The 21,614-nt window shown below is 37.9% G+C and overlaps 1 protein-coding gene across 1 annotated transcript in view; it reads left to right on the top strand.

The window, feature by feature from the left end:
* The window catches only part of KDM3B (lysine demethylase 3B), a 70,061-nt gene that overhangs the window by 6,698 nt on the left and 41,749 nt on the right, over positions 1-21,614 (top strand). Inside the window, 5 exon segments of the mRNA XM_055302063.1 lie at positions 8,408-8,575; positions 13,927-14,040; positions 15,288-15,393; positions 17,153-17,277; positions 19,528-19,602. Of these exon segments, the coding sequence (XP_055158038.1) occupies positions 8,408-8,575; positions 13,927-14,040; positions 15,288-15,393; positions 17,153-17,277; positions 19,528-19,602 (588 nt within the window).

Here is a 21,614-nt window from a genome sequence, read left to right as displayed (position 1 = left end):
TTTTGGAATATTAATCACAGTTTTTTTTTTCTTATAGATATATAACAAGATATATACCTTATTGCCTCTACTAAATTGTAAGTTCCATCAAGAATAGAACATGCATTTTTCTGTTACTATTTTAAGAGGCTTTCTCTGACTATCATATCTTAAAAAGAATATTTAGAAGCCGATACTAGATGTTAACTTTCACATTTGATTTATTATGGAATTTCTACTCTATGGCCTCCTATTAATAAGGTGTTTATAATCTTTAATTTTTTTGTTACATATTTCTGTTGATAGGGACTCAGTACTAATTTTTTTTTGAGATTATTGGAATCTTACTTGAGACTCCAAGGTCCAATGTCCACTGGTTTTTGTGACTTATACCTAGCTTGTTAGATTAGAAGCATTAGATGTTTTATTTTTGTGATTCTCCGGTAATGCATGCCTGTGATACAAAATGAAGAAAGTATTTTGATAATTTAAAATGTAGCCCCTGTAACCAATTAGAAACTGCTGTTTATATTTTGATACGTATTCATCTAATCTCTTTTTAGGATTGTTAGAAGTCGAATTCATACTGTATTTTCAATTTTGTGTTTTGCTCTTTCACTTAATGTAGCAATTTTCCTGTGTTACTGAAAACTCTTGTATATGGGTGATTTTAATTTTCCTGGTGCTTTTCTTTATTTTCTATAGGTAACATGTATTGCTCCCACAACTGAAAGGAAAACAATAAAATGCTAAGAAAAATCTTATTTTTATTGGCTGGATAATTTATTTAACTATTCCTCTTTCATTGAATATTGAAATTGTTTCAAATTTTAGGCTCTATCAATAATGCTGTGATGAGCATTTTTGTGAATAAAGCTTATACTGTATTTAGGGTTATTTCCTAGGATTATTGCCAGGAGTGTTATCATGGAGACACAGAGCATACATGTATTTAAGATTCTTGGTAGATAACATTTTTTTCTTTTTTGAAAATCATACCAATTTATAATCAGACCAGTAGAGTGAGTTTCCTAAGAAATGCATGTTTATCAGGATCCCAAAGTCTGCTAGGCCTTTATGCTTTTATTTCATTTAATCTTCAGACAATCCTTTGAGGTACTTATTGTCCCTATTTATAGGCAAAGGAAGTGAGGCTCAAAGAGGCTAAAGTGACTTGCCCTGGGCTACACAGCTAAGAAAGGAGCAAGATGGGATGCAAATCCAGATCTTTGTGATTCCACAGCCCCTAAAAGCACTGTATATGTATATGCTTGAGTTTTTATTCGGGTTATCTCTATGATACTCAAGTACTTAACATTTAATTTATTGTGGATATTAGAAGGGGGATGGGGAATGAGGTTAAGTTAGAAAGCTATCTCTTAATCAGAGGAATCCTATAGGGGCACCTGGGTTGCTCAGTGGTTGAGCCTCTACCTAGTCCAGGGTCGTCATGTCCCCCCCACCCCCACCCCCACCCCCGCAGCAAGGAGCCTCCTTCTCCCTCGACCTAGGTCTCTGCCTCTCTCTGTATGTCTCTCATGAATAAATAAATAAACAAATAAAAAAAATTTTTAAAGGAACCATATAGAGAAAATTATTTTTTGTTTGAAAATTGCCATCTTCTAAACATGCATCATTCCCCATCTTAGCTGTTAAGATATCCCACAATTTGAAATCATTTGTAAAATCATTTGAATCAGAGTTTATATTTTGTTTAGAATTGTTAAAAAATTCAACTGGCAAATTATGGATCTTATTAGCTTTGTTCAACAGTATCTGAATCAGGCAGCATCCCTTGTGGCTGATAGAAAGGAACTCCAGAGAGCTGTGCAAAATGAAAGACTTAAAGGCCGAAGGAGGTGGAACAAGGAGGTTATTTTAGCAAAGAGCTGATTGTTTCAGACAAGGTTACTTTCCTTGGGGGACACCAGGGGTCTACCAGGCAGATTACGTCACTAGTACTGACCAGGTAATTCCAGATTTACTGCTTTAAGATTCCATTCCTGGGAGGGGTTTTGTTGTGGTTTGAGGACTTGGGTTTAGCACGAGTGACTATTTTGGACCTGTTGTCCTTTTTGAACAGAATGTAGGTAGGAAAATTGGAAGAGAAAATTTAGGACCTTGGGAGTTGAGTTAGTTTTCCATTTCCCTTACTCTCAATCATCACCATATCCAGTTATTTTTATCTCTGTAGTTTCTCAAATACACTTTTCCATTCCTACAGCCTTATGGGGTTAATCCTTTTTCATCTCTTTCCTGAGTTATCATGGCTTTGTAGTTGGTCTCCCTGCCTTCAGTTTCTTCTCTCTGTAATTAATCTTCCACCCTGTTCCCAAAGTTAATTCTTTCCCTTTTAAAAAGTTTTAATTATTTGAGCATTATATGAGTACATTTTTTTTTTAAGAGGAACATTTACTGATTAAGGCTAAAATACTATTATATACCCTTTTATTCCCTCACCACCACCACCCCTAAAATCTGCAACCAGCTCTTTTTTTTTTCTTTTTAAGATATTTATTTGAGAGGGAAGGAGAGAGAAAAAGAACAAGTGTGGGGGAGGGGCAGGGACAAGCAGACTCCCTGCCCACGCTGAGCTCTATCCCAGGAACCCTAGACTACCACCCTGCTGAAGTCAGACACTAAACCAACTGAGCCACCCAGGCACCGCTGCAACCAGCTTTTTTGTATATAATATATCCTGGAAGTCTTTCCTTGTTAGTCTTTTAGATGTATCTCATTTTTAAAAAAAACTTATCAATACTGCTTAAATAGTATGAGTAAAGTGTGTTTGGCCATTCATCTAATTATTAAATACTTTGTAATTCTATTTTGATTTTCTGTTTTAAACTGAGCATTGAGAAGTTTTTTCCCTGGGTGGCATTGTCTTTATAAAACATTTTACCATGTCTTCCCCCTCCCCCTTGAAAAACTATCAGTGGCTCCCCTAAGGCCTATATCAGGGAACATAAACCCACAGATATCCAGCTTATCCATAAGCTAGGTGATAGACCAAAGGGTATAGTGGTGATTGGCAACTGGATAGGGCAGACACTGCCTAAAGATGTGTTCGATGCACGTTAAAAACAAACCAACAACAACAACAACAACAAAAAAAACACTCTGCTGGCCAAACAAGACACTTTGCCACCAGATTTCAGTGCATCATACATTAACATGCCAATCAGAGCCCTCACAGCTTGCTTACTGACAGCTGTGGATGCAGCCTGAAGCACTCTCTCTGCTTTTATGTTTCTTTTTCTTCATACCTGCTGTAAAGTCTTCTCTCTATTTTCTGCCAGAATGGTTGTCTTTTAAGACCTAACTTGGGTACCACCACCTCTTCTGTGAAATTGTTCTAGTTTCTCAAGGCAGATGCCTTTTCTGACCTAATATAGCATGTTCATATCTTTGTTACTGCCCTTTTACATAGCTCTGTAATCATTTCTATACCTCTCTGTTGACTCATCTGGGGTGTGAGTCCTTCCTGTCAATTGCTGGCTTTATTCACCTTGATATTCTTGGCCCCAGTAAATGCTATATGTTAACATAAGAGGTGTTCTATTTTTGTTGAGAGTGAATAAATTAATAATTTTATTAATTGTAGTAAGAATGGCTTTAGGGGGAACCAGAATCCAAACTGATTACACAATAAACATGAAAGCTTATTTGACTCAGGTTACTACTATCAGATGTTATCAAACTTAGGAGAAATTAATTGATTTTATTAAAGAATTTATTTGATTTTAGTGTCACTAAAATAAATATATCACATACTTAAAAGGAATTTTGAAATAGAAAGCAAGAGTGTTACCACTAACTCTTTGACTAATATTTTATGCCTAGTCCTTTGATTTTTGCTGTAGCTTGTATAGTTCTATTTGCTACCTCTATTCTAATAGAATTTTTTTTTTTAAGATTTTATTTATTAGAGAGAGAGCACGAGCAGGGGGTATAGGGAAAGGGAGAGGAAGAAGGAGAAGCAGACTCCCCTGTTGAGTAGGGAGCCTGGTGCAGGGCTCCATCCCAGGATGCTAGAATCATGACCTGAGCCCAAGGCAGACACTTAACCAACTGAGTCACCCATGTGCCTAATTTTTAAAACACTTTTTAAATAACTCAAACTGTTTTAGTCTTACTCTCTTCAGATGATCAACCTGCCCTGGTCATCTCTGACTCAACCCAACCATAATCATTGATTTTTGTTAGTTTATATCCTTTCTTCCTGTTTTCTGGCCTGGCCACTACCATTTTAAAAGTTTGTGTTCTAGGTACTTTGATGTGAAATGATTCTTTACCTCATATGTTCTAACTTTTTCCATTACTTGAGCTAGGAAGTAAAGCATAGTGCTAGGGCCAGAAATAAGCCTCACTTATCCAAAAACATTTTTACATATATCCACATTCCATATTGCTCTTTATTTTACTTCTAAAGACTTACTTGTTTTGGGGAGAGAGAGACCACGTGTGGTGGGGAGGGGCAGAGAGAGAGAGAGAATTCAAAGCTGACTCTGCATTGACTGTGGAGCCCCATCTCACTACCTGGGGCTCAGTCTCAGGACTCTGAAATCAGGACCTGAGCTAAAACCAAAAATCAGCCACTTAACCGACTGAGCCACCCAGGCACCCCTCCATGTTGCTCTTAAATCATAGTGTTAGCTTTTAGGTATAACAATCCCAGAATATATAGCACTGTTGTCAAAGTAAACACTTTAGTCCGAATGTGTCCTTTGTCCAGGTGAGTTGAGAGACAGTTTCCCCTAAATTAAGTGAAATGTGGCTTTCCATTAATTGAACTTTTCCCTGATGTGTTTAGATAAGTGATGCTAGGATTCCTGAATATGAACTTTTTGAATGTTGAAGTTCTTTTGTACAAAGAGTAAAAATTGTTACAGTTGTAGTAGTGACTCCTTTTAGTGTTGTTCTTTTATTTGTGTGTTGCTATAACTTAGAATTTTGTGACTCATGGGCGAATTTTTAATGTGGTTGGTGGACTAGAACCACAGCATGGTACCTGGTTGTCAGTAGCCATGGAGCCTCAACCTCTGGTTTTCTGAGTGATGCCCAGTACAGGAGTGTGTCCCTCAGCCAGGGCATTTAATGCTTTATGCTTCTTTTCTTTTTTCTTTTTTTCCTTATGCTTCTTTTCAATACTGAGCAAGGTCTTGCGTGTTTTTTAGTCACCTCCTCCTCCTGACACCAGTTATGTAGTGGTACCACTCAGGTTCAAAACCCAAGCCATTTTTGCGTTTTCCTTTACCCTTCTATCCAGCCAGTTATCAAGCTTGGTGTTAGAATTCATGGATTCTCACAAGCACGAGTCATTTTTTTCCTAGTCTCACTGCTCCCACTCTAGGTCATGGAAGAATCCCTGTTACTTTCCCCCAACTCAGTCCATTTATATCCACTGGTAGGTAGCTGAATTTCCTTAAAACCAACTGAGCTGTTCATATCCTGACCTCGGTTAGAAACCTTTCAATGGCACTTGTATGCACGCACGCACGCGCACACACACTCAAGTGCACACACGCTCACCTCGCCCAGTGACAGCCCCAGTTTTTTATCCCAGTATTCAGGTCTACATTGACTCTTAGTTGTTGTTGTTTTTTTTTTTTTACTGTCATCTCCCACTCCTTCCCCCGCAGTCTGCTTGTATAGCTCCTGGCCATCTTAGAACTTGATTGAGACCTTTTTTTGGCCTCAGCCCATGTAATTCCCTCTTCACCCCTGAATGATCTCTCCTGCCTCTGAACATTCCCCCATACTTTATTTTATGGCATAATATTGCCTGAGTAGTGCTTTGCAATGACCAAAGTACTTTTGAATCCATTACTTTATTTAAATTTCATAACCCATGTATGAGGAAAGTAAGAGATGTGTCTTATCACAAGGGAGGAAGCCAATGCTTGAGGAGGGAAGAGTGATTTATTGGGTTTTGCAGTTCATAGAATATAGCTAATACTCAAATCCAAGCCTCCTGGAACATAAGCTCCAACCTCTGTTTATTATGCTGCTACTACCCTTCTTGGTGCTGAGTCTGCATGTGAGTGTAAGTGTGATTCCCATTTGTCTGCAAGTTACTTGAAGTTGTGTTTTAATCCCTTGGAACATATATGTATATATGAGTGAGGCCATTCATATGTTAAATACCTTGCCAGTTCAGTGTTCTCTTTCTCTGTAAAAATCGTGCTTCCGATTTCTGAGACTTGTTTCTCCTGTGTGTGTGTGTGTGTGTGTTTAAGTAGAAGTGAAGCCTACTTGTTATAATAATAAAACTAGTGCTTTATATAACGAATTTAATTCCTGGGGTAACTTTTCAGCAATGCACTCTACATCCACAAGTATATATTGCCTGCGAAGAGATTAAGCCTAATGGTAGGCTATTGAGAAGTAATTTCACACTTTTCAAGTATAACTATCCTGAAATTTAGTATAATTGTACCTAAAATTTTGTATGTTGACTGGATGAGAACATGTATACCAACAAAAGCTGATATGAATTCAGTAACATTTTTAAAGGATTTAAATTTTATTCATTATATCATCAGCATATTTTAAAAATAATAGTACAAAAAATAATAGTACATACATGTACAACACATGTAGTATTCACTCTATAGGAAATGCTTGGTGCTCCTCCTACTTAAAATCTTGGTAACTTCAGGGTTCCTTCCCAGTTGAGGGTCGCTGCTATAGGGATTCTGGCTTTGTCCTGCATCACTCATTGTTGCTTTAGGAAACTTCTTGTGAGAAATTCCCTACAGTGCCAAGGGGTTGGAAAAGCATGGCTTCCCTGAGTGATTGCTTTGTTTTCCTTTTATTTTTTTGTTCAAATATTTTATTTATTTATTTGACAGAGAGCACAAGCAGGGGGAGCAGCAGAGGGAGAGGGAGAAGCAGACTCTTTGCTGAGCAGGGAGACCGACGTGGGACTCCCATCTCAGGACCTAGGGTCGAGACCTGAGCGGAAGGCAGACACTTAACCGAGTGACAGCCCAGGCACCCTGTTTATTTTCCTTTTAGACAGTGGGAGGGGCCCCTGGCTGGCTCAGCGGGTGGAGCATGTGACTCTTGATCTCTAGGTTGTGAGTTTGAGTCCCAAGTTGGGGGTAGAGTTTAATTAAAAAAACAAAAAAAAAGATGTAGGTCAGCCCCGATGACCCAGCAGTTTTACGCTCCCTTCGCCCCATGTGGTCCTAGAGTCCTGGGATCGGGTCCCACGGTCCGGCTCCCTGTGTGGGGCCTGCTTCTCCCTCTGCCTGTGTCTCTGCCTCTCTCTGTGTCTCTCATGAATGAATAAATAAAATCTTAAAAAAAAAAAAAAAAAGATGTAGACTGTGGGACTTATGCAGGTGACCTCCCATTTTCAAATTGGCCTTGAGGAAGCTGAGAGCCAGAAACATGGATCAGTTGTACAGCTGTGTAGATACTTAGGGCCAGCTTACTTTTCAGTTTTATACTTCAGTAGTGACTTCCTGTTGTAGTTTATATTTTATCATTTTATTGCATGAAATGTTTCTCAAAAGCCAACTAAAATTCTATGAACATGAATAAACACTCTAGTCCTTCTATGACCAGCTATATTTTAGGTCCTGGGTATGTCTATTCTAAGTACTAATAACCTATTTGTTTATGTCTTGCTCTTTATGCTACATGTGAAACATGTTCAGAAGTCACAATGTATATGGAGAAGCCAAACCTAAACATTGTATTTAATAGAAAAAATGTAATTTAATTTAATATGAATCACTTCCAAAAACTTCTTACATTGTCTGCTTTAACCATATCTCAAGTGGAGTGTCTCTTGTGGTAGAAAGCAAAGCCTTGATGATGATAGCATTATGCCTCCTAACATGTATGAGATCACTCCTGGCAGGAGTCATTTTAAAAATCCACAGGCTGGACTGGAAGGACAGCTTCCCCCCCACCCCCAGTGTTTATCCTTTTGAATTTTGTACCACGTGCATATATCACCTATTCAAAAAATTTTTTCAGAGAAGTTCACATTTTCAGTAGAAGTGTAAAAGATTCCTCTCCATCCTATTAGACTATGAGCTCCTTGAGACCAGGAAATGTACTGGATTTCTCTTGGTATTTCTGAATGTAGTCCAGTGCTTTATACATAGTAAGCCCCCAGCTGCTGTGTGTAGATGTAAATTAGAAACCTAGAGTTACAAATTTCAATAGGTTCATGGCTAAAAATTGCTAACTGTAGATGTGCCCCCTTAACTCTGCTAATCCTTTTCACAGTGAAACTGAGCTCAGCTTCCTTGCTCTGAAGTAACATTGATTTTTATTGAAATTCATTAAAAGAACTTAAAAATAAGTTGTTAGAATTTTCCTAGTCACAATTTATGTTTGTTAAATTATTACACTGTTGTGGGCTTTTTCCAGATGTGACCTCCAAACTCCTTTTTATCTCTTTTTGCAGATCTTTGTAGAATTTGATGGCTGTAACTGGAAGCAACACTCCTGGGTTAAAGTTCACGCTGAAGAAGTTATTGTGCTGCTACTGGAAGGGTCTCTGGTATGGGCACCGCGGAAGGACCCAGTCCTTGTCCAGGGCAATCGAGTCTCAATCGCACAGTGGCCAGCCCTGGTGAGTGGCTTATTGGCTAGGAACGTATTTGGGTTTTGCTCCTATGCTATAACTGTAACTATGGTGTTTATCCAAAGCTGAACTCTTTAGAATTACCACAACTCCATGCTTGTCCCTAACATTTTTTTATTCTGAGGTTACTAAAGCAAAAGTTTGGAGATCTTTTCTCCTTTGTTCTAAAACTTTATTTTATTGAAGTATAATTAACATACAATGTTTATATTAGTTTTAGGTGTACAATACAGTGATTCAACAATTCTATACATTATTCAATGCTCATTGTGATAAATATACTCTTAATTCTCTTTATTTCATTCCTGCCTCCACCTGTCTCCCCTCTGTTCTCTGTATTAAAGAGTCTAGTTTTTTTTCTCTCTTTTCTTGTTGTTCATTTTGTTTCTTAAATTCTACATATGTGTGAAATTATATGGTATTTGTTTCTCTTTGTCTGACTTCAATTAGCATTATGCCCACTGAGTCCATTCATGCTATTCCAAATGGCAAGATCTTATTCTTTTTTTATGGATGAGTAATATTCCATTTTGTTTGTGTGTCTCTGTGTGTATGTGTTCTTTATCCATTTATCTGTCGATAGACACTTAGATTGCTACTATATCTTGCCTATTGTAAATAACACTGCAAGAAACATTAGAATATATGTATCTTTTCAAATTAGTGTTTATGTTTTCTTTGGGTAAATACCTAGTAGTGGAATTCTTGGATTATTTGGTATTGTATTTTTAATTTTTTGAGAATCTTCCATACTGTTTTCCACAATGGCTACACCAATTTATGTTCCCACTAACAAGTCAGGAGAGTGCCTTTTTCTCCACATGCTCACCAACACTTGTCATTTTTGGTCCTTTCGATCCTATCCTTCTGACTGGTGTGAAGTTATATCTCATTGTGATTTTGACCTGCATTTCCCTAATGAGGAGTGATGTTGAGCATCTTCTCATGTGTCTGTTGACCATCTGCAAGTCTTTTTGGAAAAATGTCTGTTCAGGTTTTCTGCCCCTGTTTAATTTGGGCTTTCTTTTTCTTTTTCTTTTTCTTTTTTTTTTTTTGGTGTTATGTAATTTGAATATTACCCCTTACTGTATATATCATCTCCCATAATTGCCATGTCATTTTGTTGATGATTTCCTTTGCTCTGCAAAGATTTTTTATTTTGATGTAGTCCTGATAGTTTATTTTTGCTTTTGATTTCCCTTGCCTGAGGAGACCTATCAAAAAAAATGTTTCTAGAGACACCTGGGTGGCCCATCGGTTGAGTGTCTGCCTTTGGCTCAGGGTATGATCCTGGAACCCCCGGATTGAGTCCTGCATCAGGCTTCTTGCAGGAAACCTGCTTCTCCCCTCTGCCTGTGGCTCTGACTCTCTCTGTGTGTCTTTCATGAATAAATGAATAAAATTTCTAAAAAAAAAAAAAAGACGGAAAGAGAGAAAAATGTTTGTGGCCAGTGTCCACAAAATTATTGCATGTTTTCTGTTTCTTTCTTTCTTTCTTTCTTTCTTTCTTTCTTTCTTTCTTTCTTTCTTTCTTTCTTTCTTTCTTTCTTTCTGGTTTCAGGTCTTAACATTTAGGTGTTTAGTCCATTTTGAGTTTATTTTTGTATTGATATGAGAGAGATGTCCAGTTTTATTATTTTGCACATAGTTTTCCCAAAACTATTTGTTGGAGAGACTGTCTTTTCCTCATTGTATAGTCTTGTATCCTTTGTCAGAGATTAATTCACCATAAATATAAGCTATAAGCATGGGTTTACTTCTGGGCTCTTGATTCTGTTCAGTTGATCTTTGTGTCTACTTTTGTGCCCATTGTGAAACTTTTTATATTTTAGATAACATTTGATACTTCTGATACTTCTGTTTCTAAAGAATTTTTTCACCTTTAGTGTGTTCTCATAGTAAGGTTATGAAACAATTTAATTCCTAACATCATTTCTTTCCCTAAGAACTGTTTATTTTTTCCCAGTTAGGTAGAATTGACATACAACATTGCACAAGTTTGTGAACAACATAATAATTTGATATACATATATATTGTAAAATCATTGCTACTGTAAGATTAGTTAATATATCCGCTGGTTCACATAGTTGATATTCTCTATATGTGTGGTCAAAACTTTTAAGATTTACTTTCTGAGCAACTCTCAAGTATATGTTATTATTAACTTTAGTCACCATGCTGTACACATTAGACTTCCTAATACTTATATGCAGCCTTTGACCACCTTCACTCATTTCATATTCCCCCATCCCATGGGAATTATCAGTCTTCTCTGTATCTATGCGTTTTTGTTTGGGGTTTTTTTAGCTTCTTTTTTTTTTTAATTTTTTTAAAATTTATTTATGATACACACACAGAGAGAGAGAGAGGCAGAGACACAGGCAGAGGGAGAAGCAGGCTCCATGCACCAGGAGCCCGACGTGGGATTCGATCCCGGGTCTCCAGGATCACGCCCTGGGCCAAAGGCAGGCGCTAAACCGCTGCGCCACCCAGGGATCCCCGGTTTTTTTTAGCTTCTATTTGTAAATGGAATCATACCTTATTTGTCGTTCTCTATCCGATATATTCACTTAGTGTAATGCCTGCAAGTTTCATCCATGTTGTTGTAACGTGTGGACTTTCCTCCTTTTTTATGGCTGAGTAATACTCCAGTGTGTGGACACATGCACACACCACATCATTTTCCTTATCCATTCATCCATCACTGGATTCTTAGCTTGTTTCCATGTCTTGGCTATTGTGCATAATGATGCAATGAATGTGGGGGGGGGTGTAGATAATCTTTTGAGATGGTAATTTCATTTTCTTCAGATATACACCCAGAAGTGGGATTGCCACATCATATGGTAGTTCTGTTTTTAATTTTTTGAGGATCCTCCATGCTGTTTTCCATAGTGGCTGCATCAATTTACATTTCCCTCAACTGTGCACAAGGATTCCTTTTTCTCTGCATCCTTGGCAGCCCTTGTTATTTTTTGTCTTTGTTGATAGTCCCTCTAACAGGTATGAAGTGATGTCTCCTTGTGGATTTATTTGCATTTCCTAATGATTAGTAAGGTTCAGGCCCTCCTCCCTCCACTTTTTGAGAGAGAGAGAGAGAGAACGAGAGCCCACATGGAAGTGGATAGGATGCCAAGAAAGAGGGAGAGAGAATCTCAAGCTGGCTCTATGCTCAGCATGGAGTCCAATGCAGTGCTCAGTCTTATGACCCTCAGATCATGACCTGAGCTAAAATCAGGAGTTGGACACTTAGCTGACTAAGCCACCCAAGTGCCCCTGTTCAGCCTCTTTTTGTGTACCTATTGGCTATTTGTATATTTTCTTTGCAAAAATCTCTATCTGGGTGATTTGCCCGTTTTTAAATAAGTTGTTTTTTTTTTTTTTTTTTTTTTTTTGCTTTTGAATTGTATGAGTTCCTTATATATTAGATATTAACCCCTTACCTGATACATGATTTGCAAATATTTTCTCCCATTCCTTATATTGCCTTTTCATTTTTTTGGTCATTTCTTTTGCTGTGTGTAAGGTTTTTAGTTTAATATAGTCTCACTTATTTATTTTTGCTTTTGTTGTTTGTACTTGATTTAATTATTAAGTTTTATTTTCTGAAGTGACAAAACAGTGCTCCAAGTTTATTTTTTAAAGATTTTATTTATTTATTCATAGACACACAGAGAAAGGCAGAAGGAGAGGCAGAGGCAGAGGGAGAGGGAGAGGGAGATGGAGATGCAGGCTCCATGCAAGGAGCCTGATGTGGGACTCGGTCTCAGGTCTCCAGGATCACACCCCGGCTGCAGGTGGCGCCAAACCGCTGCGCCACCGGGGCTGCCCACAGTGCTCTAAGTTTATATTTTTTATTTTTATTTATTTATTTATTTAATTTATTTATGACAGTCACACAGATAGAGAGAGAGGCAGAGACACAGGCAGAGGGAGAAGCAGGCTCCATGCACCGGGAGCCTGACGTGGTATTCGATCCCGGGTCTCCAGGATCGCGCCCTGGGCCAAAGGCAGGCACCAAACCGCTGCGCCACCCAGGGATCCCCAGTGCTCTTAAGTTTAATTCTGAGTTTACATCCTATTAGCAAAGTAAAGACATAAATGGTTACTTTTTTTTTTTTAAGATTTTATTTACTTATTCATGAGAGACACACAGAGAGAGAGAGAGAGAGGCAGAGACGCAAGCAGAGGGAGAAGCAGGCTCCATACAGGGAGCCCAACATGGGACTCGATCCCAGGTCTCCAGGATCAGGCCCTGGGCTGAAGGTGGCACTAAACCACTGAGCCACCCAAGGCTGCCCCATAAACGGTTACTTTAAAAAAAAAAAAAAAAATCTAATTCTCCTATGGCTAACCAGATTAAATAAATATTCAAAAAAAAATATTTTTTTGCCTATTGATTATACAAAACATCATTTACTCTAATACTGTCTTTTTGTTTGTTTTTAAGGCCATTTCCAATTGAACTTTTTGAAGAAGTTCAAATGGACATGCACCCCTGGGTGACTTTTGTAGGCTGTTTATGAAACAGCAATATGAATTTACCCATGAACATTTATACCACTGGTTATTTTACAAATCTCACAAAGATTTTAGGAGTTCTAGAGATGATACTGGTGTCTTTTTTTTTTTTTTTAAAGATTTCATTTATTTATTCATGAGAGAGAGAGAGGAAGAGAGGCAGAGACACAGGCAGAGGGAGAAGCAGGCTCCTTGCAGGGAGCCTGATGTGGGACTCGATCCTGGGTCCCCAGGATCATGCCCTGGGTGAAGGTGGCGCTAAACCGCTGAGCCACCCAGGCTGCCCGGTGTAAGTCTTTATTCTGGGAATTCACTGTAATTTAGCCTTCTCGAAGCCTGACAAGATTAGTCAGATCCCTAGAGGGATTAAGGAATTTCTTTTTTTTTGTGTCCTTTTTAGCTGTAAATAAGAGTATTAAGTGGACTTTCTGCTCTGGTTTCCTTCCTATGAGTTTTTGTGGGGGAGATGGTGGGTTGGGAATGTTTTTAGGGACTTACACTTTATATTTACTGGGGTGAAATATATTTATAGTAGATATTTTCTATGAAGCTGAGATGTGGTTGAATTGTTACTTATTTTCTTTACCAAGTTTTTTTTTTTTTAAGATTTTATTTATTTATTCATGAGACAGAGAGAGAGAGAGGCAGAGACACAGGCAGAGGGAGAAGCAGGCTCCATGCAGGGAGCGTGCTGTGGGACTCGATCCTGGGTCTCCAGGATCATGCCCTGGGCTGAAGGCGGTGCTAAACCACTGAGCCACCCGGGCTGCCCATCTTTTCCAAGTTCTAATCAATTTCTGTCCTTTCTGTTTCACAGACTTTCACTCCCCTAGTAGATAAACTTGGTTTGGGTTCTGTGGTTCCAGTGGAATACCTTCTGGATCGAGAGCTTCGTTTCCTGTCAGATGCTAATGGATTACATCTGTTTCAGGTACTTGACATTTGCTCTAGTCCTAAGCTTCTCTCCTTGCTAATTTCTTTGTTAATTACAAATATGTTCACTCTTTTCTTTTAGCATTGAAAGAAGTACTTCCTCCTAATAATTCCCTGTTCCTTTTAAAGTTTCTCTGCTACCCTGAAAGTTCATTCACTGGCTGAATGGCTTGTTTGTTTTCCTACACACCCTACCCTATCCTGAAACCACTTAAGACTTAAGACCACAATTCTGAGGATCTCTTCAGAAGGTGGCTTCCCAGAGATGGCTGCTTGTGTAACTTAAAGGGGCCTATACTTAGGTCAGTGGCAGAGAGACTGGGAGTTTGGGCTGATTCCAAGCAGCATTAAATATTAAAAAACTTAGATTTATCTCTACTTAGAAAGAAAAGGGGTATGTTAGTAGTTTAAACAAACTAGTTTCCAAGTTACGAGTTTCAGAATTTATGGATGGTAATATTTATTTTTCACTTGTAAGGTTTACTATCCAAAGGTTAAAAATTAGGAGACTTCTAAGAGTTTTGTTGTCTTATCAAAGCAGCCAAGAACATTATTTCCTAAACTCTATTGTGTGAAATATTAATGACGATTTCTTTGTTGATACGTCTTCCTCCCTCCTTAGGCCTCACTCCCTCTCACCACCTGTGCTTTATTCATCTTGGCAGTTCTAGTACTTCTATGAATAGGCACTTGGTAAAAGTCAAATAAATACCAAAATATGCCAAAAAGATTTACATGTAATAAAATATTCTGTGGTCAGATATGTATGAGAAACACTGACCCTAAACAGTTTTTTTCCCCATGTCTCTTCAGAGCCTTTAATATACTACTGTGTATAGAAAGATACAGTAGGTGTGCCTGGGTGGCTCAGTTGGTTAAGCTTCTGCCTTTGGCTCAGGTCTTGATCTCAGGGTCCTGGGATCAAGCTCTGCACTGGGCTCCCTGCTCTGTGGAAAGCCTGCTTCTCCCCTCCCTCTGCCTGTTGCTTTCCCTGCTTCTGCTCTCCCCCTCTCTCTGTCAAATAAAATCTTAAAAAAAAAAAAAAAAAAGAGTATATATTATTTCCTAAACCTAATTGATCCTAGCATCGTTATTTTTTGCAAAATATCTCATGAGACTAGGGTTCTACAGAACATTCTTTGGACATGCTGGCATAGTTCCTCGAGGATATGATTTTTCTAATCTGGTTAGATATTATTGCTATTCATTTTATATTTGGTTGTTTTCTTCTTTTATCTTTACCAGATGGGAACAGATAGCCAAAACCAGATTCTTTTGGAACACACTGCACTGAGAGATACAGTTAATGCTTTGATCAGTGACCAGAAGCTACAAGAGATATTCAGCCGAGGTAAGAACAGTTAGTCTTCTATCCCTGAATCCTGAATAACGTATGTGATCAGTGTTGAAAGTAATAGAATGGAGAAGACACTATGCAACTCTAAACATTTGTGTTCTTTTTTTGTGGGGAGAGTCAAGTGTATCTCCACTTAGCTAGATCGAGAATAGTTTGGAAAAATAAGATCTCACTCAAACCACTATTTCCTCTTTAAATTACAATTCAAAATATCCAATTTTGTTCTGAGTATTTTTTTTTTTTTTCTCGTTTCTTAAATATTTATTAAGGACAAACCTGGAGGAGCACCTGGGTGGTTCAGTGGTTGAGTGTCTGCCTTTGACTCAGGTCATGATCCCACAGTCCTGGGATCAAGTCCTGCATCAGGCTCCCCACAGGGAGCCTGCTTCTCTCTCTGCCTGTGTCTCTGCCTCTCTGTGTGTGTCTCTCATGAATAAATAAATAAAATCTTTTAAAAATAAATAAATAAAAAATAAAAGAAAGAATGAAAACAAAAGTGATGCCTAGGCGGCTCATTGGTTGAACATCTGCCTTTTGCTCAGGTCATGTTCCCAGGATCCTGGGATCAAGTGCTGTGTTGGATTCCCCGCAGGGAGCTTCCTTCTCACTCTGCTTTGTGTCTCTGCCTCTCTCTTTGTGTGTGTCTCTCATATATAAATAAGTAAAAATCTTTAAAAAAAAAAAAAAAGAATTATTAGCTTTTTCCAGTTCAAATACAGATTTTGCCCAAGATTCCACAAAAAGAATAAACTATCCTTCCCTTGTGGTGCACACCTACTCCTCTTCCTTTCTGAGCCTCTTAAATCGTGATTTTCAGTGAAATAGGGTCTTTGGTTGTCTTTTGTCAAACTGTGTCTGAATGAGTAAAGGTAGGAAAACTGGCTTACTGAGGAAAGGAGAGTATCAGGATAAAGTGATGTTTAATAATCAAGGAAAGATATGGAGGCATAAAGAATGTGAGGGGAAAAAATTATAGCAGAGAGAAGAAAATTGAGTGGACAGAATGAAAGGTGGAGGTATACGGGAGTATGTATAGAAAAATTGAGGAAACTTATAGTTCTAAGATAATAATAAATAATAATTTAAAATCAGTAATGATTTAGCTATATAGTCTCAAATATATGAGATATGCAGAAGAGAGAAGCTATCCTTATTGGAAGGCCTGTTGATATTGTAGACTGACATTATCTGCTGATAAAGTAATATCTTTAAGACTCTTTGTTCCTCAGAAGACAGGTGCTATATTTGTTCAGACTATTATTAGTGCAAGGGCTGGAAAATTGAACTCTCCACCTACTGAAAGTCAGCAGAATGTAAATGGTTATCTATCATTACTATGGTCACTTAACAAAATAGTATAGTCAACTTACTGGCCTCTCATTTTTTTATATGTATATGTCAGATCAAATATATCTGGTAGGTTTTCTTACTAACTATGGTTGTTGCTTGTAAGGTTTCTTTCTCTTCCTAATATTACTTTTGGAATTAGAAGATTAAGAGAAGGTGAAATCAGATCTGGGAGATGGTAAGACATCTCCAAATAAACAAGAATTTACAAAGATTACTAGGAAAAATTGTTTTGTTTTTAAATTGCTGAGTATGATAAATCTGAAATTGCTTATTTATATTTAACTCTATATAAGAGAACTGAAAGTGCTAAATATTTACACCATATAGGTTTCTTTATGCTTTTAGAAAGTCATGAACTATAGCTTAGCCAAGCATACACAGTACTGACTGATCTCTCCTTTAGGTCCCTACAGTGTTCAAGGTCACAGGGTCAAAGTATACCAGCCAGAGGGGGAAGAAAGTTGGCTCTATGGTGTTGTTAGCCATCAAGACTCCATCACCCGCCTTATGGAGGTCTCTGTAACTGAGGTGAGGTTTTGGCTTATTTCCTCTAAAAGATTCATTCATCCCCTTACAGAGGGCAGTGTAGAGGAAGGGAGCACTTGACTGTGTATACAGACTTGAGTTCTGTCTCACTCTTTCACTTAATGACTGTATGACCTGGAGAAAGGCTGTTCAGTTTTCCTAACCTCATTGTTCTCATCTGTAAATTAACAGATAATTAGGTACTCCCCTAACCCCACCCCAGCACTGCTTTGGGGAACTAAGATAATATATTGGAAAGTGCTTTGAAATCTGTTAAACATTAATGTTAAAATGTGAAGTGGTATCATCCTTCTTTTATCATATCCATAAACGTTAGTAGTTTAAAATCTAGGCAGTGAGTATTTGCTTCTGTAATACTTAACCACTCCCCTTTAGATGCTGAAAAAAAAATGAATCCTTTCTAATGAAGTAAATAAAAATAAAACAGCATCTAGAGCTACCTGGAGAATTGTATAGGAAAAAACAACAGATGAGTGTTTTGAGGCAAACAGAAATGTACTTGTGCTGTCCTTGGTTTCAGATTTGGCCTTAGCAGTCACATGTAGTATAAGCATAAATGATTTTATTTACTTAATTTCTTACTGTTTTCAAAAATATTGCTATTTATCTTCATTTAAAAAAGAAAGACATTAAGTAGATGTTAGAAGTCACCCCTCTCCCCAGGCAAAAACGCTCCCTTCAGTGGTAACCACTATTAATAGATTGGTATGTATTCCATATTCTTTCAAATACAGTGTGTGTGTTGTAATATTTACATGTTATCTATTTATGTGATAAGATATGAGCCATGCTTTATTAACAAAAGGGATTATACAATACATATAGTTCTGTAATTTACCTTTTTTGCTTAGCTGTAGGTTATCAACATCTTTCTATGTAAATATATGTAGAAATTTGCCTCATCGTTTTAAAATAGCTGTGTGGGGATCCCTGGGTGGCGCAGCGGTTTGGCGCCTGCCTTTGGCCCAGGGCGCGATCCTGGAGACCCAGGATCGAATCCCACGTCAGGCTCCTGGTGCATGGAGCCTGCTTCTCCCTCTGCCTATGTTTCTGCCTCTCTCTCTCTCTCTCTCTCTCTCTCTCTCTCTATCATAAATAAATTTTTTTAAAAAAATTTTTAATAAATAAAATAAAATAGCTGTGTGTTTTTCCACTAAATGAGTATTTTGTAAATCTAAAAACATTTAGATTTGTATTTTGCAAATCTAAAATTGATGGACATTTAAATCACTGCCTGTATTTTCAGTAATACAAATAATGCTATAGTGAATAACCTTGAACATATTGTACGGTACTTCACATTATTAATCGGAATAAATTTCTAGGTATATAATTACTAGATCAAAGGATATGGATGTTAAATCTGGCAGGGTGTCGAATCAGCTGATCCCAGTGGTTTTATGGTTTATTAGTAGAGTGGTTCTTTTAATGATTTTTGGTTCTGTAAGTTTTTACCTTCTGGTATGTACAGAATAGGAAGATTTTAGAGATGCAGAATTTGAAATTAATGTCCCTAAAAGAGACATTTGGGGGGCACCTGGGTAGCTCAGTTGGTTGGGTGTCTGCCTTTGGCTTAGATTGTGGTCTCAGGGTCCTGGGATCGAGCCCTACATGGAGTGGGGCTCCCTTCTCCGTGGGGAGCATGCTTCTCCTTCTCCCTCTGCTGTACTCCTCTGCTTGTGTATTCTCTTTCTGTCAAATAAATAAAATCGTTTAAAAAAGAGAGAGATTTGGGCATTGAACTCAATTCTTTCGTTAATTAATTTAACAAATATTTGAGTGCTTATGGAATTCCTGACCTTGTTTTGGGTGTTATTTCTGGCAGTGAGTAAGATAGTAGAGAACCCTGCTTTCATGGAGCTTTCATTTTATTGGAGTAGAAACAAAGAGATAGGAACGCCTGGGTGGCTCAGTGGTTGAGCATCTGCCTTTGGCTCAGGTTGTGATCCCAGGATCCAGGATCAAGTTCCATATCGGGCTCTTTGCATGGAGCCTGCTTCTCCCTATGCCCCCCTCTCTCTCTTTCTCTCTCTCTCTCTCTCTCTCTCTCTCTCTCTTTCTGTGTCTCTCATGAATAAATAAATACAGTCTTTAAAAAAAAAAAAGCAAAGAAAAGAAACAAAGAGGTAATTGCATGGATTAGAAAAATATATAATTATGTCCTTGGACAAGGCTTAAATCTTTTTTTTTTCTCTCCCCTTTTTCATATTTTCTGCTATCCTCCTACTCTAGAGTGGTGAAATCAAGTCCGTAGATCCCAGACTGATCCATGTGATGCTGATGGATAATTCAACTACTCAGAGCGAGGTACAGTAATTGACTGAGTCTCTGTGCTGACTAATAAGCTTTCTTTATCATGTTAATGCAGATTCTTCATATGTGTGTTATCCATGGATGCCCTTTGGGTTTCCATTCTGGTCATTGTACATCACTTTCTCTCTATACAGTCTTGTCTAGTTAAGGGAATATAGTCTAAAGAAGGAAGTATAGTCTGAGCAAACTCATCTAATTATGACTGTATTGCCTAACCATTTAAAAAATCTATGGCCTAACTATTTCTCCTTACATTGTTTCAGGACAGGTATATTTTGTATATTTGAAAGATAAAAAGAGTACACAGTTAAAGCTGTAACAAGCAGTAGTAATATTTATAACCTACCCAGTTGTAGGAAATGGAGAAGCTGCATCCTCTTTTTCTTTCCATTAGATAGTAGTGAGCTCCAAGGAGTCCGAAATTTGGTATCCCAAGAAGAATCAAATCAAATAGGTGCCTAAGTCAGTGCTCAGCACACAGTGGATTACTCCATAATTACTGTGAATCATGCCAGCTCTTGGTTCATTCAGAATTATCATAACCCCAAAAAAGATAGTAAACTAGTACCTGAACCAGTCAAGGAATCCTGTGTGAATTTCCTTCACTAAGACATTGACTATGATAGTCATCTAGCCACATGTTCCTCATAATCTCTTAGCATCTCTGTAATACTGCTGTCTTGGCTACTCCTGCTAAGTATATAGTTCTTCTCATCTTTATCCAGTCATTCTTGACTTGATAAAATAAGATGAAATTAGGAAAAAAAATCAGGGTTAAATTTAATAGCTCTTTACCACATATTGCCACAAGTGGGATAAGTCTGTGGACTGTTTACATGACTGAAAATACCTTTTACTTTTGATAGTGTGTTGGACCCCTTTTTAGTTCGTTCGTTCTTTCTTTCTTTTTTTCTTTCTTTCTTTCATTCATTCATTCATTACCTCTTACATGCAATACACTATTTAGATGGTCAGACGTAACTGGAGAGTACTGGTCTCCATGCCTTAAGCTGTCTGTTCACATGTGAGGAGCTCACTATAAGTAGGACATAAATATAAGTTATTGCTCAGGGAGGTTGCTATGAGCCAAGATCAGCAACTTCACTGGATGCATTAAAGATTAGAACTGTGGTTTTCAGCAGATTACCAAAAGTATGAGGGAAACAGAAGGGAATCTTGAGGTTGGTTAAGAGCTGTAGAAGGAAATCAAGGGAGAAAAGATGGAAATAAAAAAGAGCAAAAAAGAAAATAGAGAGACTAAAAAAGAGCAAAAAAGAGAGAGAATAGAGAAACCAGAACTGGCTAAAAGAAATATAAAATTTGGGATCCCTGGGTGGCACAGCGGTTTGGCGCCTGCCTTTGGCCCAGGGCACGATCCTGGAGACCCGGGATCGAATCCCACGTCGGGTTCCCGGTGCGTGGAGCCTGCTTCTCCCTCTGCCTGTGTCTCTGCCCCTCTCTCTCTCTCTCTCTCTCTGTGACTATCATAAAATAAATAAATAAATAAATAAATAGAAATATAAAATTTGAAAAAGTTCCAATTTTAATAGATATAGTAATGGTTATGATAGAAATGATCTATGTAAAGAAGCTATAAATATTCAAGGGCAATAAGATTAGTTTAATGAAGTTGGTAAATATTAATGGCTAAATAACTGTGTGTCACTAGCTCATTGCCACCCCAACACATGTTACCTGAGTTAAACTATCTGAAAGTTACCTGAATAAAGCTTAAAAGAAAAAAAAACACGTTGCTTCATGATAGGATATGATTCTGAGAATATTCTAGATAAAATTTCTTGCAGCACAAAGATTGCTTGAGAGAATGGTAGCTGAGTTCTAAGTGCCCTTCCCCTTGCCCTTGTCAGGGAAGGAATTTATTTAGAGATAGAATTGTGTCTTCTAATCTTCTATCTTTTAAGGTTGCTTGGCCTCTCAAGTAAGACACAAGTCAGATTTCATGAGATAGGCTGAAATTATTGGAAGAGCTAAGGGATTTAGCTGTT

The sequence above is a fragment of the Nyctereutes procyonoides genome, unplaced genomic scaffold (genome assembly GCF_905146905.1).
Source record: "Nyctereutes procyonoides isolate TBG_1078 unplaced genomic scaffold, NYPRO_anot_genome, whole genome shotgun sequence".
In the NCBI taxonomy this organism is placed as follows: domain Eukaryota; kingdom Metazoa; phylum Chordata; class Mammalia; order Carnivora; family Canidae; genus Nyctereutes; species Nyctereutes procyonoides.
This window is presented reverse-complemented; position numbering and strand designations above follow the sequence as displayed.